The following is a 14,972-nucleotide window of genomic DNA, read 5'->3' on the forward strand; positions in this document are numbered from 1 at the left end:
GCACACTGAGTACGGCAAGGGCATTTCACTCCGGTTCCCTAGATTTATTCGCATACGGGATGATAAAGGGCCCGAAGACGCCACCCTGTCTACGCAAGTTGCCGAATTTTACGAACGTCAAGCCAGCGTTCAATAGCATTTCGAAAATAGAGCTACCAGCATAGCTTACGACATATACTAATGAATCACGAAACCTAAGCAAAAATAAATGAATCAGTTGCCATCGATGAGACGATAGCTGCTTGCCGATCTATAACAGTAGTTCAAAAATGAAAGCCCAATGCGGGGCTCGAACCCGCAGCCTTGAGATTAAGAGTCTCACGCTCTACCGATTGAGCTAACCAGGCATTTCTGACTTTTATTGTGTAAGTANCTGACTTCCGTTGCATTAGTGTTCATAATACAATAGACCCCAATCTTCATCAAAGGCGTATCCTCTCTTCTCGCCCAACTATCAGTACTCAAAGTACCACATAAGATTTTATAATAAATTGAAACGTTAAAAGGTGTCTGAGTAAGACCTGAATGCAGAAGTCAACATTCACAACCGTGTCTGATATGCTCCCACCTCGACGTCTTAGTCTGGTTGCGCTCAAAGAACTAGCCCGGTTCTTGCGAGCTATGTTCCTCCTTTTTAAGGAGTCACTACTATCACATGAGGCCCCTGCTTTTTGGGTAGAGGCTAATTTGAGAACGTGGATTGAACAACACCAACGTTACATACATTCCCCCTTTTGCTTGAGCACCCTACTTCAGCTATTATTCTCTCAGAGGTTTGCAATTATTCGTGCTTCCTCAACTCGCAGATATCTTATCTGTTTTTTTTTTTTTCTTTTCACGGCGGTAGGCGGCTCTTAGAGCCGTCTACAATCGTTTTTTACGGGTAGATATTAATGCATACCTACAGATAAAAAAAAATAATTGGTTAAAAGACGATTCTGGAAGTAAAGTTTTAGGAAAAAGGAGGTAAACTTTTCTACATGGTAGGAGAAAAATATCTTACTATTACAGCTATTCCATATGACAGAATAAGTGAGTCCACATCAAGGCATGAATATAGACATGTAGCTTATATTCGGAGAGTTTCAATCACACAAGTAGAATAACTCGGCAGAGTCATTATCAATCAAACTTGAACTACGTTACACGATTGAGAATGTAATGGACATAGTAGCTGAATTTACCGTATTCAAGTGAGCCTTTGAGTGGATTGTTGATTTTAGTGTTGAAATGTGTGAGTTGCGAGATTCTCATTTGATTCTAGTCTCCGGTTTGTGCTTTACATGCATTCGATATGTTTGGGAAGGGTGATTCTTTTCAAACAAACTGCACTCTATTCCATTCAAATTTCATCAATTTCAAGAACTCCAGCTTATGCTACATCCTTTCATAAATTTCATTGAATCGAATTGTTAGATGATGCCTTCATACCTTTGGAAACCTACTAATATGAACAGCCCTTCATGGTTGCACAATCGTCAGCAAATGCTTTCAGTTATCGCGCAAAAGTGGTTCGCCCATCTAGAAATTTGCTGAAAAACTGCAGCTATAACGGAAGTTGTGATACATGTGTTTGAATATTTTTGCTTCTTCATTCTTGCAGATGCACTCAACTTGATCACTCACGAGTGTCGAAGGTGAAACGTTTGACGAGGAGTCTCTGGCTTGCGTTGTATAATAAATCGAAGACCAGAAGCTTCTTGATTAGCTACAACCGGCCAAAAACATGCGCAAACCCGGAATCGAACCGGGGGCCCAACGATGGCAACGTTGGATTTTACCACTAAACCATTTGCGCGCGTTGATTTTTCCAAGATGACGGTTATCCGTCAGGGGTAGAAAATACGTCAAATTGATCAGGGCTCATCTTCAACACATTTTAAGCCATTCGAGTTCATAAACACATCTCATACGACCAAGAAAAGGATTCTCTCACTTGAGACCAATTCAATTTCTTTTCAATGCACTTGCAATCACCAATTGTAAATATACCTTTGAAACCAAACCAAATTCTTGCTGACACACACCATTGCGAGACCATAAAAGGAAGCCTATAAAGTGAGATCAATACTCTCGAGTCTTATTTCTTAAGCTGATCTTTGATTACTTCATTGTGTATCACTATCAGTGAAATGATGATTGAATAGTTTAATCGTATCCTCGAAATGACGACAGTCCGTTGTCATCGTCATGAGCGGGAGAATCGAATAAATGTATCTGTTTGACACTCGATTCTATAACTCTTGGTCAAATTTCAATGTCCACCTTCGCCACTTAAAGTATTGGATTTTTTTTACCGTAATGATAAGAAAAATGTGGACAAGTTCAACTTGTTCATTGCCAGAAAGAGCCATTGGAAGTTCTACCATAAGTTAAGACGCACAATAACTTGAAATGCAGTATTAAGAAGTCACAAAGTGGAATTTTAATTTCGAAGATTTTGGCTGATTATGCAAACCATGAACAGAGTTGAGCTAGAACCAGGCTGCACTACGGCCAAAATTCAAAGTACTAATATCAAAAATATCTGTTCCTATGGGTCTTGATGCGAAACTGCTGCCAACGTTCTGAGCTTAAGACAATTATGTGTTTCATGAAAATAAACTTCGATTTTTTCGATCATGCAAGTGGAACAGAGAATATGCAGTTTTGAGGCACTTGAGATAATCTCACTTGGATGTTTGCACATTTTATATCATCTAGAGTTTGTTAAATTTTGTTAAATTTGATTGGTATGTTTACATCGGCGGTAGAAAAAGGAAAAATTGTATATCGTTACCTGGACATCACCATAGCTCTTTTCAAAGGGGTTGCAAGTGGGTCAATGGTCTAGTGGTACGATGCCTCCTTCGGGTTAAATCTCGAGCGTCTCAGGCGTTGGAATTGGAGGAGATCCCGGGTTCAATTCCCGGTTGACCCCATCTTTTTTTTTTTCAATATTCGACCGAACACTTTCTTATCTAGTTCTGGCAGATCAATCATTTGTTGAATCTTCTTTCTTCCTTTTCGCTTGCCTTTTTTAAAAGATCTAACATATTCATGTGCTTGCTCAGTTTCAGTTCCTGCATATAAACCTCATCTCATTATCAATTTGCCATCGAACATCCACACTGGGTACACTTTAGATGAGCGATATCAAAGAATTGGAGGAAAACGAGGTCGGCCAGGTTGTCGAGCTTGTTGACGACCGTGCTCCAAGTGATGACGAGATGGACGAGGATGTGGATGTGTCGGAGCAAGTAGAGGAAGAGCAGATCGTGCTTGACTTGCTGAATAACTCTTGGACATATCTCGAACATGGAGACTCGGTATTTGTGGTGGAGCGTCATCCCAAGTTGCCATTGGTGGTCTCGGGGTCGGCTGACCACACCGCAAAGTTGTGGACCACTCATAAACAGCCTCCCGTGGTCGTGACCACCATCGATCACAAAGAGTCGGTCATCACCGCCAAATTTACCGCTGACGGTAACTACGTTATTACTGCCGATATGGCGGGGCTTTTGCAGGTTCATCGGACCAAGAATGGGGAGAAATGGACGAAGGTTGGTGATGTTGAGGAAGTCGAAGAGATCCATTGGATTGCCACCCATCCTTCTCAAAACTACTTTGCATTTGGGGCCAACGATGGGTCTGTCTGGGTTTACCAAATCGAAGGTAATGACTTGACCCAACTCATGACTGGCTTTTCTCACACATTGGACTGTAACGCAGGCGTCTTCCTTGAGGACGAGGAGACCATTCAATTGGTTACTGCGTCGGATGACGCCACGGTTGTCTGCTGGAACGCCATCACTGGCCAACCCATCTACAAATTGGCGCCTATAGATTTCAAGGGGATCGAATCGCCGTGGGTGGTTTTGTCAGCTCAAGGGCACATGGTGGCTGTTGGTGGTCGTGACGGTCAACTCGCCATTATCAATCATCAAACGCATAAGGTCGTCAACACCTTGCAGGTGATCAATAATGATGATCACGATCTGTTATCGATCGAAGCCCTTGCGTGGTGTGAACTGATGCCGTTGTTGGCAGTAGGCGTTGTCCACGGTGACGTGTTTTTGTTTGAAACTCAACAGTGGCGTTTGCGTAAACTGTGGTCGACTGAGGCGCATGAAGATTACGAAAATGCTATCACTCAATTGCAGTTTGAACCCAAGAGCCACGTTTTGGTTGGCTCGCTGACTAACGGCAAAGTTTACCGCTGGGACGCTCGTCTGGGCACGGAAATGTTTGTCGGTGTTGGGCACAACATGCCTGTGTTTGACTTTGCCATTATGGATGACGGTAAGCTCATCACCGCCGGCGACGAAGGGGTGTGCTTGGTTTTCAATCCCCGCGAACAAGCCACGCAGAGTCAATAAATTGTTCTATAGAGGGAATGGATTAATGGACATATGGGTAACATTTATTGAGTAAAAACGAGTATTCTCAGTGACTACACTAGAGACATCCAGCAAGTTAATACAACATTCTCTTGGTGTTGTTGTTGTTGCTGAGACCGTTAGGTTGCTTCGTGGTGGTGATGGGAACTTCAGTGACGGTGGTGGGAGTCGAGCCGATGAGGGTGCTAGTGATGGTAACGGGGTCACTGGGAGCAGGGGGGCTGCTAGGAGAAGGCTTAGGGTCCGGGCTTTGACCGCCAATGGCGCTCGTGATCCAGAGAATAATTTGCTGGATAATGTCACCAAGGTTTTCACCCAACCATTTGAAAGCCTTGTCAATGTAACCGTTGTCTCTGGCCCACACGTACACCTTACCGACGATTTGGTAAGCGAATTCAGTGATCTTTTGTAAGGCTTGAGCGAATTGTTCGGGGTGGTCCTTGACCCATTGAGCAATGTTGTTCCATAAAGAGGCCACGATAGTGCCGATGGTGTCAGTGAGGTCACGCACAGTCAAGTCAGAGTCATCTTCGAGCATGTTCATAAGTCTCTTGACGTGCATCATGGCCTCGGCGGAGTTGTCCCGCTTTTGTTGAGGGCTGCCAGTGGCAGTGGCACCAACGGTCGAGGTAGAGGTAGTGCTGGGAGTAAACCATCCAAGGATAAGGTCAACCACCCATTTGAGGGCGTTGTAGAGGCCATCTTTGAAGGCTTGGCTGTTCAACAACGAGGAGACAATGCTCTGGATGATACCCGAGTCCCACACAGCCTTCAAAATCGTCGGCACGTACTGAAGGACGGTGTTGATGATCGACGACCAGTCAATGTCATCACGCTTGACCATGTCGGCGAACACGGTCCCTTCGAGTTCACGCTTGAGGTGTTGGTTTAAGGCTTGGTTGATTTCATCACGCTTTTCCAAGGGGACACCTCTAGTAGCAATAGTGTACAATTGTTCCAAGTTGGCCACGACATCTGAAGTGGCTCTCTTTTGTTCGGCTTGTAATTGAGCGGTGGCAGTGGCAGCCAACAAAGCAGCAGCGGCGGTGGTGGAGAACTTCATTTGAGCGAGTGTAAGCTTTGCAAATTAAATTTACGGATGAATGCTTATTTATACATTTTGCCACGACAAAATAAGGTTCATATCAATCTACCCCTGCTGCAGAGTTTCGAAACTAAATTCGTGGCGGGCGGTTTTTCAAATGAGGTTTAGACAAAATACGTCCAAAGCGAGTGCTTAAGCATCAAATTGAAGCTGTCATCACATATACACAAGGCATTCATTGTAGAGTAGGCCAATTTATAATGTTCATGTTCATTGTCTAATCGTGCATTAATTAATTTTAGCTGCGTGTGCTATTTCCAATACCCAGGAGTACTGAAACCGAACATACGCGTAAAAAGATATGGCCATGTTCACTATACTGTGCTTCATAAACGGATTGATTGCCTTCAAATATGAAAAAGGTTCAAAAATAATTTAGGAGTCCTAGATCTTCCACAGTTTACCACAGTGCGCCGATAAACCTTTGCCGCCGTTACGCTTGTAACTAGATTTTGAATTATCGGATACGGGACTATTAAGTTGGGGTTCGCTATCGTGAACCCCATTGAACTATAATGATCTAGCACTTTAACGTAGGGGCAAAGTTGCAAAACATTTTGGCCACCACGTCCACTCATGTTGATACAACTACCTTCTCGACTAACCTCGAAAACTTGACGTATTGAGAGATCTTGGTACTAATTTGGACTCAGGTACGCTATTGTTTGAAGCCACATGGTGTTTACGCGGCTACGCCTGAAAAATTCAATTTGGAGGATTAAAGACCGAGATAGGAAAACATGGCGGTTACCGAGCATATGATACAAACACAGACCCGTGGTGTTTTGAATTACAATATCGGGACGTGAAAATACGCGTTTCATGGTGGTGGACAGCTTTTGGACGATTGGGATCTACTTTGGTATTGATGTCTTTCAACAAGGCCTCAAGGGGGCTCGCCACAATCTGGCTTAGTCAGACTTGAAGTAAACTTGAGTTGAATTGGAGCTCGCTTGACATCTCCAGTTAGTTGTCCTTATCACCTCTAAACAACAGATATAACTGATGTAGAAGTTGTACGACACACGTCAAGTAGCTTGAATGAGTAACACCTCACTTTCCATCGATATTTATGACTGAGAACAAAGCATTTTTGGTATACTCTTCAGATCTTTCTACTACGCCGACCATCAATAAGTAAGTGAAAGTCGATTAATACTACTGGTGGGATTCAATGTCACTGGGGTTGCCTCGTCAACTTAAGATCTTAGTATATCGTGTCTACTATAGCAACTTCATCGGAAATCGAAGGAAGGTCGAATAAAAGAAAACATGAGGTTAGAGCATACGTAAAGATGGCATAATGGGCTCAAGATGGTAGAATAGGATAGGCTAATCATGAATTGTCTTATAAGTTTCCGGCCTCGGGTCGGACGGACCGAAGGTCGCTTCCGTGTTGTTATCAATCGGGGGTCAATGTACCGGAGTATCTCGGCAAATGGTTTTTATCAGCTGGGGATTGGCCGTTGTACGAGGTGTAATGCCGATGGAAGAATAAGTGTCAGATCCCTTGAACCACGAAATCCCGTTTACGGTAATAACTTGAGAACGATGACGAGATGCTAGCGTCACTTCAGACAAAACCTTGTGCCATGTGCAGGCTTGGCGACCATTGTTATCGCTCCACCAGTTGCCAACGGCACTAACGTTGCTTCCCTTTACCTATTGTAGAAAGCGGTCTTGTTCGGCTTGCCCTGTGCCCCTCGGGGATCTATCACATGGACGTCCGCAGGTGACTATTAAATTCGCATGTATCAAATGTTCGCGTGGCAATTGAGTCTTACCAACTGCTTTCGATGCTTGCGGTGAAAAAAGCCGTGGGAGGGCTTATACGTCTGGGACCGGTGCCCAAGCACGTAGGTATCATCATGGATGGTAACCGCAGGTATGCCAAAAACCACAAGATGGAGCTAAAAGAGGGCCACAACCTCGGGTTTGAACTGATGGCCCAGATACTTGAGTTGATGTACGAGTGTGGGGTTCAATGCGCCACCGTCTACGCCTTCAGTATCGAAAACTTCAAACGATCGCTGTACGAGGTGGCGTGGCTCATGGAGCTCGCCAAAAGCAAGTTGCTGCAAATCGTCGAGAACGGTCAGCTCTGCAAGAAGTATGGGGTTAAAGTCCGCATCATCGGCAACACGCTGTTGCTTCGAGACGACGTCCGAGAGGTATTGGTCCGTGCCGAGGAGATCACAAAAGACAATACACGGGCCATCCTCAACGTTTGCTTCCCATACACTTCCCGCGACGAGATGGCAACCCTGATCAAACGAACAGTGGAGCAAAGCTTAGAGACACACGAGCCCATCGATGAGCATACCATCACAAACAATCTATACACATCCGAGTGCCCGCCCCTCGAGCTTTTGATACGCACTCTGGGCACATACCGTCTACTGGACTTCTTATTATGGCAATGCGTGCTGCCCGACTGTGCGGTGGTATTTGTCGACAAGTTATGGCCTGAGTTCGGCCCTTGGGATTTGGTGAAAATCTTGCTACAGTGGAGTTTCAACAAGTACTGGTACGGGCATGGCAACGGCGAGGTGGCCCCGCACACTCGTGATGAGATCGCGTCCTTGAAGGATTCGCAACCGGCATTGGAATAGTATAGAGAGATTAATAGATAATAAGCATGCGCCGTCGCCTTCGCCCTATGCCTCAACTCACATTGGTATAACTTTTGCGAGCTCCACCCACGTTTCTCATTCTTGAATATCCAAATTGGGTTCACCAGCCTTGGCGACAGTGATCGAGACCACGATATCGTGGGCTTGGACTCGCTGGGCACTTGGCGCGGCGAGATGGGCGTTTGACGTTATCGCCCCGCCGTTAGCCACTTACAGTGACAGTGCGTCACGTGAGTCATACCAACGGTATAACCTCGCGAAAAACGTGGGAACCACTGACTCATCCACACCACCACCACCCCGATGGACTTGGTATCCCACCTTCCCGACCGGCTTCTATTTGCCGTTCCCAAAAAGGGGAGATTGTATGAGAAGTGCTGTCAGTTGTTGAGCGGTGCCGACATCCAATTCAGACGGTCTAACCGTTTGGACATCGCTCTTTGCACCAACTTGCCGATCGCCCTCATCTTTTTGCCCGCCGCCGACATCCCCGTGTTCGTCGGCGAAGGTCAATGTGACTTGGGGATCACCGGGCTCGACCAGATCAAGGAAGCCGACATGTTCGACAACGTCAACGACCTTTTGGACTTGAAGTTCGGCGCGTGCAAGTTGCAGATCCAAGTGCCTGAAAAGGGCGAGTTCACCGACCCCAAGCAGTTGGTGGGCAAGAAGATCGTCTCTTCGTTCACTAAGCTCACTCGGGACTACTTTGAACAGCTCGAAGGCACGACCGACCTCGCTACCAAGATCCGGTATGTTGGTGGCTCTGTCGAAGCCTCGGTGGCTCTTGGGGTTGGTGACGCCATTGTCGATCTTGTTGAATCCGGTGAAACCATGCGTGCTGCCGGCCTCAAGCCCATCGAAACCATTTTGGCTACCTCGGCCCACTTAATCTCGTCGAAGACTCCCAAGCACCCTGAATTGGTGCAAAAGATCCAACAACGGATTGAAGGTGTGTTGGCGGCACAAAAGTTTGTGTTGTGCAACTACAACGCCCCTCGTGCCATCCTTCCGGAAGTGCTCAAGTTGACTCCCGGTCGCAAGGCAGCTACGGTGACGGTGTTGGAGCTGAACGGCGCTGGCAACCAAGAATGGGTGGCGGTCCTGGCGATGGTGGAATCCAAGCAGATCGGCAACATCATGGATGAGTTGAAACTTGCGGGGGCGTCGGACATCTTGGTGTTCGACATCAACAACTGTAGAGTGTAAATAGTACATAGACTATAGACATACCTGTTATTGCTAATATCAACAATATCGGTACATCTCATCAGATCTCAGCGTAAAAACTTCATCTAACATTTGCCAGAATATTCATGGCTGATCGTGATCGGCGTTGTTATATTTTCCAACGCGGTCATTAGTGCGACGCGTACCGCCATGCTTGATATGGCTCCCGGCGAAAACCACATCTTCCGACGAATAGGAGATGTGGTTTACTACGGTTATCGCTGCTTCCATAACAGCCCCTACTACAAACGGTTTTGCCCAGTGCTTGGCGTGGATTTGAATGATACTAAGTGGGTCAAAAACGTCTATGGTCTGCTCGTCAAGGATATGCTCCATTGGAATAATGAACACTATATCTTAATATCGAATTGGCCATTGAACTACGTCGAGGTCCTGGGAATTGTCGTTGGCATTACGGAACTAAAATCGGGGAAAGAGTTCAAATTGTGGCTCGATGATAGTAGTGGGTCATACATCGAATGCCGGGTGCCAAAGAGTGTATACGAAAAGCTGGATTTAGATGCTGATTGCGATCTAAACTACGGCCGATTTTTGCAGCTTAAGGGCCGGGTGGTCAGCTGGATTATTGATATTGACCGCAGGTGGCGGGTGGATGTCTTCATAATATCTCCACTGGTGGTCGGGAGTGAAGCGTTTCCTCAACTATATCAATGGTGGCAGCGTGCTTTGAAGTTCAGGCAACGGAAATTGGCGTCACCCTGGGATTTCTCGCCACCGGGCCGATCTCCTGGTTGTGCTTTCGATGGCGGACATGACTACGACGAGATTACCAACCAGCTACCACGCAGTGATGACAGTGTGATCCTCACAAGAGTCAAACAACAAAGACACAGCCAAGATGATCGTTTAAGCGCAAGTCAGCCGTCGCTCTCCAAGGGAAGCCTGCAGATATCCTCACAAACTGCTGACAAAAATGGTGATGTGGTAGCGACATCAATAACGACGTTACCCAAGGCTTTAACAGCGATTTGCGAGGTTATAGCGTCTAACAAATTTGAACGTATGACTTTGGGAACGTTGTTTAGCCACCCCTCGGTCGTATCGGTGGTTAAGCAGTACACTAATCATCTTCGTCGTGACCAACACTTGAATCAGCTTCGAGAATTGACATACAAGTCGATGTTCAGGCAATTGTGTCGGAATCTAATCGACAGTGGGGTTTTGATCCGTGAGGAAGAAGCCTCCAGAAATCGCACTTGGGTTAACCCTGACCGGCTTCGACTAATATATACAGTCATGTTGAGCCAGCTTCGAAAGGGGTCATTACTGGTGACAGATACTATGAAGTTATTCCATGATTCAGATGTTACAATCAGCGGTCCCCTTTTCAATGGCCTTGTTAAGGCTGTGATTCATCGATACAATCTAGGACATTTTCGACTCCGCGAGGACAAGTGGCAACGAAAGATACTGAATTAATTACAAGATTGTCTGATTCAAGCCAACCGTCATATAATAGATACCCTCTTCTTGTTCTTTGCTGGCAAAGAACAGAGCAAATTCGACTCATTACAAACGACTTATATTTACGATACCTACATTATCTCAGATCACAATTAGAGTTTCGCTATGATTCATTTTAAAATTCGAGGAGACGTTTATAACTATATCATGGATCATTAATCGTTTAAGCCGACGCTTGAACGGCGGGAGCCAGCGACGCTTCGGCGGGAGGCAAGTCCAGCGGGTCCTCGCCACCAATAGCCTTCACCCCGTCCTTGTCGACCACCTTGAGGTAAACCCCCTTAAAGTCGATGGGCATTCTCAATTCAAGCTCCTTCAAGCACATGTCCATCAACTTGAGACCTTCCTCCACCGTCAACCCTTCCTTGTAGTGCTTGTCCAAAAGCGAGGTGCAGTAGAAGGCAGCGTAGCCGTGGGCACCGTAGGGAAGCTCGGTCTTAGTACCCAAGTAGTCAATCCACGTCAAGCTCGGCTTCGAAGTCTTGGTGTCGAACCCCGCCACCAAACAGTTAACCTGGTACGGCTTTCTCAGTCTGATTGAGGTGGCAAGCTCCAGGCGAATGAAGTTGGTGCATGCAGTGGGACTCAACTCGTGGCCCTCTCTCATGGTGTGCAATTGGATGTTGGCCTGGACGTACTCGGCAAAGTGGACGGTGTCGCCCGCCTCCCCGGTAAACGCAATGAGGTTGTGGGTATTGAGCACCCGGGTCTTATCGTCGTTGGCCTTGAGCACCGAGATACCCCGGGTGGCCGCCTTGGAAGTGGCAATGATGGTGGAGTCGGCCACTCTGATGCCTAAAATGATATCCATGGTGTTGGTGGCGACTGGCTTAGCGAAACGGCTTTTTCGCACCGCTGCCACCATACCAGGGATCAAACCACTCACGGCTGGGGACGCAATAATAGAGGTCTCAAGGACGCGTCAATCCTGTTATTTACAACTGATTACTAGTGTGTTCTTTTATTAACAATTGTTCGATCTAATTTTCTTCGTGTTCATCAATTCATCGACTTACTCACTTGAGCTCCTTGATTTTCTTCTCGATCAAAGAATTCAACGCCTTGGCCACGGCAGAGTCTTCATTGGAGACCATCCCCGTAAGAACCAACTCGACCTGCTTTTCGATAAGTTTGCCAGCGACGTCAACTTCGATGTTCACGGTGTTACCCTCGTTTTTGCCGGAAATAACCACCTTCTCCTGAGTGTAGGCAACCATTTGTATAGAGAACTCAGCCGTGGTGTAGTCAACTGCAGTCACCGTCAACGAAGCCCCATCGACACAGATGAACCCCTTTTCCACAATGTAATTGATGTATTGGCGATCGCGCAATTGGAAGGTAAAGTTGATAGCATTATTCTCAGGCTGTTTTTTAGTGATGGTGGCAATAGTGTCAACGTGACCCTGAACGACGTGACCCCCCATACGGGTATTGGAGCTTACGGCTCGCTCAAGATCAACCTTATCGCCCTTTTTGAGGTCACCAAGGTTGGACCGACGTAACGTTTCCGGGGAGACACCAACTTTGAATTGGGTACGGGCATCATCAAACTCAGTAACCGTCAAGCACACCCCGTTGGTGCAAATCGAGTCTCCCAATTGCACGTCGCTAAGGACGGCGGCGGCGTCCCCAATCACCATCGACACTCCATTGCCACCAGACTCGGACGAGTCTAAGGTTTCGTACGATAAGATCGTACCCAAAGTTTCAACAATCCCAGTAAACATATTATCAGTCTTGAAAGTAAACTTTGGTTCGTCGAACGATCAGATCAGTTTACCGGCGTATGACTAATATATGATGCGTGCGGCATGAATCTTCAAGTACCAATAATAACTTCATTGAATTAAACTAGAGTTTGAAGCATGAAATTTCTATACTATGATCATTCACAGCTACGGAGATGATTCAAAGTAGAGAACTTTTTGTGTAGTGTTTTGTAGGCTGTCAGTCTCATTGTGAGGGAGTACGAAGTGCAGCAACGTAATAAATGTGGGGCAATCTCAGACTGAAAGTTAAGATTGATAATCATTGAAACAGAGATGTTTTCATTATTTTTGATGTTAGATAGATACAACATCGAATTGTGGGGAATCGCACCTTGCTTTCATTTCAGTGAAACTTTCACCGGCTACGCGCTGCAACTTACAGCTACTTACACCCTCCATGGCTCGTGATAGCTATGTCAAGCGGATCCTAGGCGAGGATTGCGTGGCGACGCTTCGAAACAGCAAGGTCCTCATGGTTGGGGCTGGCGGTATCGGCTGTGAACTCATCAAGGATCTCGTGCTTTTGGGATACGGCGAAGTCCACATCGTTGATCTCGACACCATCACCCTTTCCAACTTGAACCGCCAGTTCTTGTTCCGCCAAAAGGATATCGACAAGTCCAAAGCCACCACCATCAGTCAGTCGGTCCAGCTGTTCAACTACCACAACAGTAAGCTCAAGCCGCACCATGGCAACATCATGGACACCACCCAGTTCCCCATGCTGTGGTGGCAACAGTTCGACTACGTGTTCAATGCCTTGGACAACATTGAGGCCCGGCGCTACGTCAACAAAATGTGTCTCTTCCTCAAGACTCCGCTCATGGAGCTGGGTACTGAAGGCTACGATGGTCACGTTCAACCGATCTTCCCTTACGCCACCGAGTGCTTTGACTGTGACGTGAAGGAAACCCCCACCACTTATCCCGTGTGTACCATTCGACTGACGCCGTCGCAACCGGTACATTGCATCACCTGGGCCAAGGAGTTTTTGTGGCCTCTGTTGTTCGGCGAGGACCACGAAGAAGATCTTCTGGAGGCCACCGACAACCAACAAGAACTTAGTGCGCTTAAGCAAGGTAACAATGAGCTTCAAGTCTTGAAAGAACACCGGTTGTCTGCTGACTTTTTCGAGAAGATGGTCAACACTCTCTACACCACTGACATCGAGCAATTGTTGCGTATTGACGCCTTGTGGAAAGAACGCAAGCGCCCCACCCCGTTAGTGTTTGCTGACTACACCGAAGAGATTGCCAACAGTACTCAAGATGTCATTACTGACGACACGCTGATGTGGCTGGTGGGACAAAACTTGTATGTGTTAAGCCAAGCGACTGCTAGCATTCAAAACCGCATTCAAGAAGGCGAAACTATCATTGCTTTCGATAAGGACGATGAAGACACTCTTAACTTTGTTGCTGCTGCCGCCAACCTACGGAGTTTTGTGTTTGGCATCCCGTTGAAAACCAAATTTGACATTAAAGAAATTGCTGGCAATATCATCCCTGCCATTGCCACCACTAATGCAATCATTTCGGGGCTTCTGTGTTTGGGAGGCACTCAATACTTTGAGTATCTCAGCACCACCCCCGACGGCGCCGCCATCAAAGCTGGGAAGACTGACTACACGCAAGTTGCTGACCTGCTGAAGGTGGCCTACATTGCTATAGCCCCGAATAAGTTTTTACTGGCGGGTAAACCGGCCCCGTCTCGTCCAAACTGTCCGCTGACGGCGTTACTTTCGCGAGGAGTGCTCGATATCAGTGATGATGACTACCATAAACAATCGCTCGGATGGTTTGCCGACGAGTTAGTCAAGCACTACGGATATTCTCGTGATGGCATTCTGATTTCCATTGGGCTGAAACTTGTCTACGATGTTGACTTTGACGATAAAGTCGACGATGCTCTCGACACCGTTCCTAGTTTCGCTCCCGGACAAATCGTTCTCGTTCAGGATGACGACGACGAGTTGGAAAACTTGGAGTTGTATATTACCGGCGGCGCTGCCTCCACCAAGTTCCCTGAATTGAAATTACGAGCGAAGCAGACGCCGCCAGCGGCTCTGGACGCGTCACCGGCAGCAGAGTCTAATGGTGACACGGTGGTCATTGATGACGATGAAGGCGATCTTGTGATGGTGGAAGTGGAGGATGTTGAAGAGGAGCCTCCCCGCAAAAAGCAACGCACTTAGTAGTTTGTAATTTTAATAGATTTAATTTTGGCAGTTTCAGCTTTATGAGGGGCAATTTGAGATCAAATCGCGGTGGGTTGATTCGGCGCTACCAATCGTCCTGCATCGACCGCTCGCCCTCGTCTAAAAATTAGGGCCACCTCAGTTTCCAATCACCACACCCTAAATACCCCCCAA

At 46.7% G+C, this 14,972-nt stretch overlaps 8 protein-coding genes across 8 annotated transcripts; 5 read left to right on the top strand and 3 right to left on the bottom strand. All coding sequences in view use genetic code 12, as the record gives it.

Annotated features, from left to right (window-relative positions):
• Positions 1 to 3,125: 3,125 nt before the first annotated feature.
• On the top strand, positions 3,126 to 4,358 carry DIURU_004711 (uncharacterized protein; the record flags this gene model as incomplete). The annotated part of the gene is made up of 1 exon (XM_034157615.1): positions 3,126 to 4,358. The coding sequence occupies one exon, from the start codon at positions 3,126 to 3,128 to the stop codon at positions 4,356 to 4,358; it is 1,233 nt and encodes a 410-aa protein (XP_034010475.1).
• Positions 4,359 to 4,455: 97 nt separating this feature from the next.
• On the bottom strand, positions 4,456 to 5,442 carry DIURU_004712 (uncharacterized protein; the record flags this gene model as incomplete). The annotated part of the gene is made up of 1 exon (XM_034157616.1): positions 4,456 to 5,442. One exon carries the CDS (start codon positions 5,440 to 5,442, stop codon positions 4,456 to 4,458), a length of 987 nt encoding a protein of 328 aa, XP_034010476.1.
• A 1,838-nt stretch (positions 5,443 to 7,280) lies between these two features.
• RER2 (ditrans,polycis-polyprenyl diphosphate synthase) lies at positions 7,281 to 8,096 on the top strand (the record flags this gene model as incomplete). Its single annotated transcript, XM_034157617.1, has 1 exon — positions 7,281 to 8,096. The coding sequence occupies one exon, from the start codon at positions 7,281 to 7,283 to the stop codon at positions 8,094 to 8,096; it is 816 nt and encodes a 271-aa protein (XP_034010477.1).
• Positions 8,097 to 8,420: 324 nt separating this feature from the next.
• Positions 8,421 to 9,326, top strand: HIS1 (ATP phosphoribosyltransferase; the record flags this gene model as incomplete). Its single annotated transcript, XM_034157618.1, has 1 exon — positions 8,421 to 9,326. The coding sequence occupies one exon, from the start codon at positions 8,421 to 8,423 to the stop codon at positions 9,324 to 9,326; it is 906 nt and encodes a 301-aa protein (XP_034010478.1).
• Positions 9,327 to 9,497: 171 nt separating this feature from the next.
• STN1 (Stn1p) lies at positions 9,498 to 10,787 on the top strand (the record flags this gene model as incomplete). Its single annotated transcript, XM_034157619.1, has 1 exon — positions 9,498 to 10,787. The coding sequence occupies one exon, from the start codon at positions 9,498 to 9,500 to the stop codon at positions 10,785 to 10,787; it is 1,290 nt and encodes a 429-aa protein (XP_034010479.1).
• A 208-nt stretch (positions 10,788 to 10,995) lies between these two features.
• On the bottom strand, positions 10,996 to 11,643 carry PRE1 (proteasome core particle subunit beta 4; the record flags this gene model as incomplete). The annotated part of the gene is made up of 1 exon (XM_034157620.1): positions 10,996 to 11,643. The coding sequence occupies one exon, from the start codon at positions 11,641 to 11,643 to the stop codon at positions 10,996 to 10,998; it is 648 nt and encodes a 215-aa protein (XP_034010480.1).
• Positions 11,644 to 11,848: 205 nt separating this feature from the next.
• RIB5 (riboflavin synthase) lies at positions 11,849 to 12,559 on the bottom strand (the record flags this gene model as incomplete). The annotated part of the gene is made up of 1 exon (XM_034157621.1): positions 11,849 to 12,559. The coding sequence occupies one exon, from the start codon at positions 12,557 to 12,559 to the stop codon at positions 11,849 to 11,851; it is 711 nt and encodes a 236-aa protein (XP_034010481.1).
• A 439-nt stretch (positions 12,560 to 12,998) lies between these two features.
• On the top strand, positions 12,999 to 14,795 carry UBA2 (E1 ubiquitin-activating protein; the record flags this gene model as incomplete). The annotated part of the gene is made up of 1 exon (XM_034157622.1): positions 12,999 to 14,795. The coding sequence occupies one exon, from the start codon at positions 12,999 to 13,001 to the stop codon at positions 14,793 to 14,795; it is 1,797 nt and encodes a 598-aa protein (XP_034010482.1).
• Positions 14,796 to 14,972: the final 177 nt, after the last annotated feature.

This window comes from Diutina rugosa (assembly GCF_008704595.1).
Source record: "Diutina rugosa strain CBS 613 chromosome Unknown scaffold81_size37126, whole genome shotgun sequence".
In the NCBI taxonomy this organism is placed as follows: domain Eukaryota; kingdom Fungi; phylum Ascomycota; class Pichiomycetes; order Serinales; family Debaryomycetaceae; genus Diutina; species Diutina rugosa.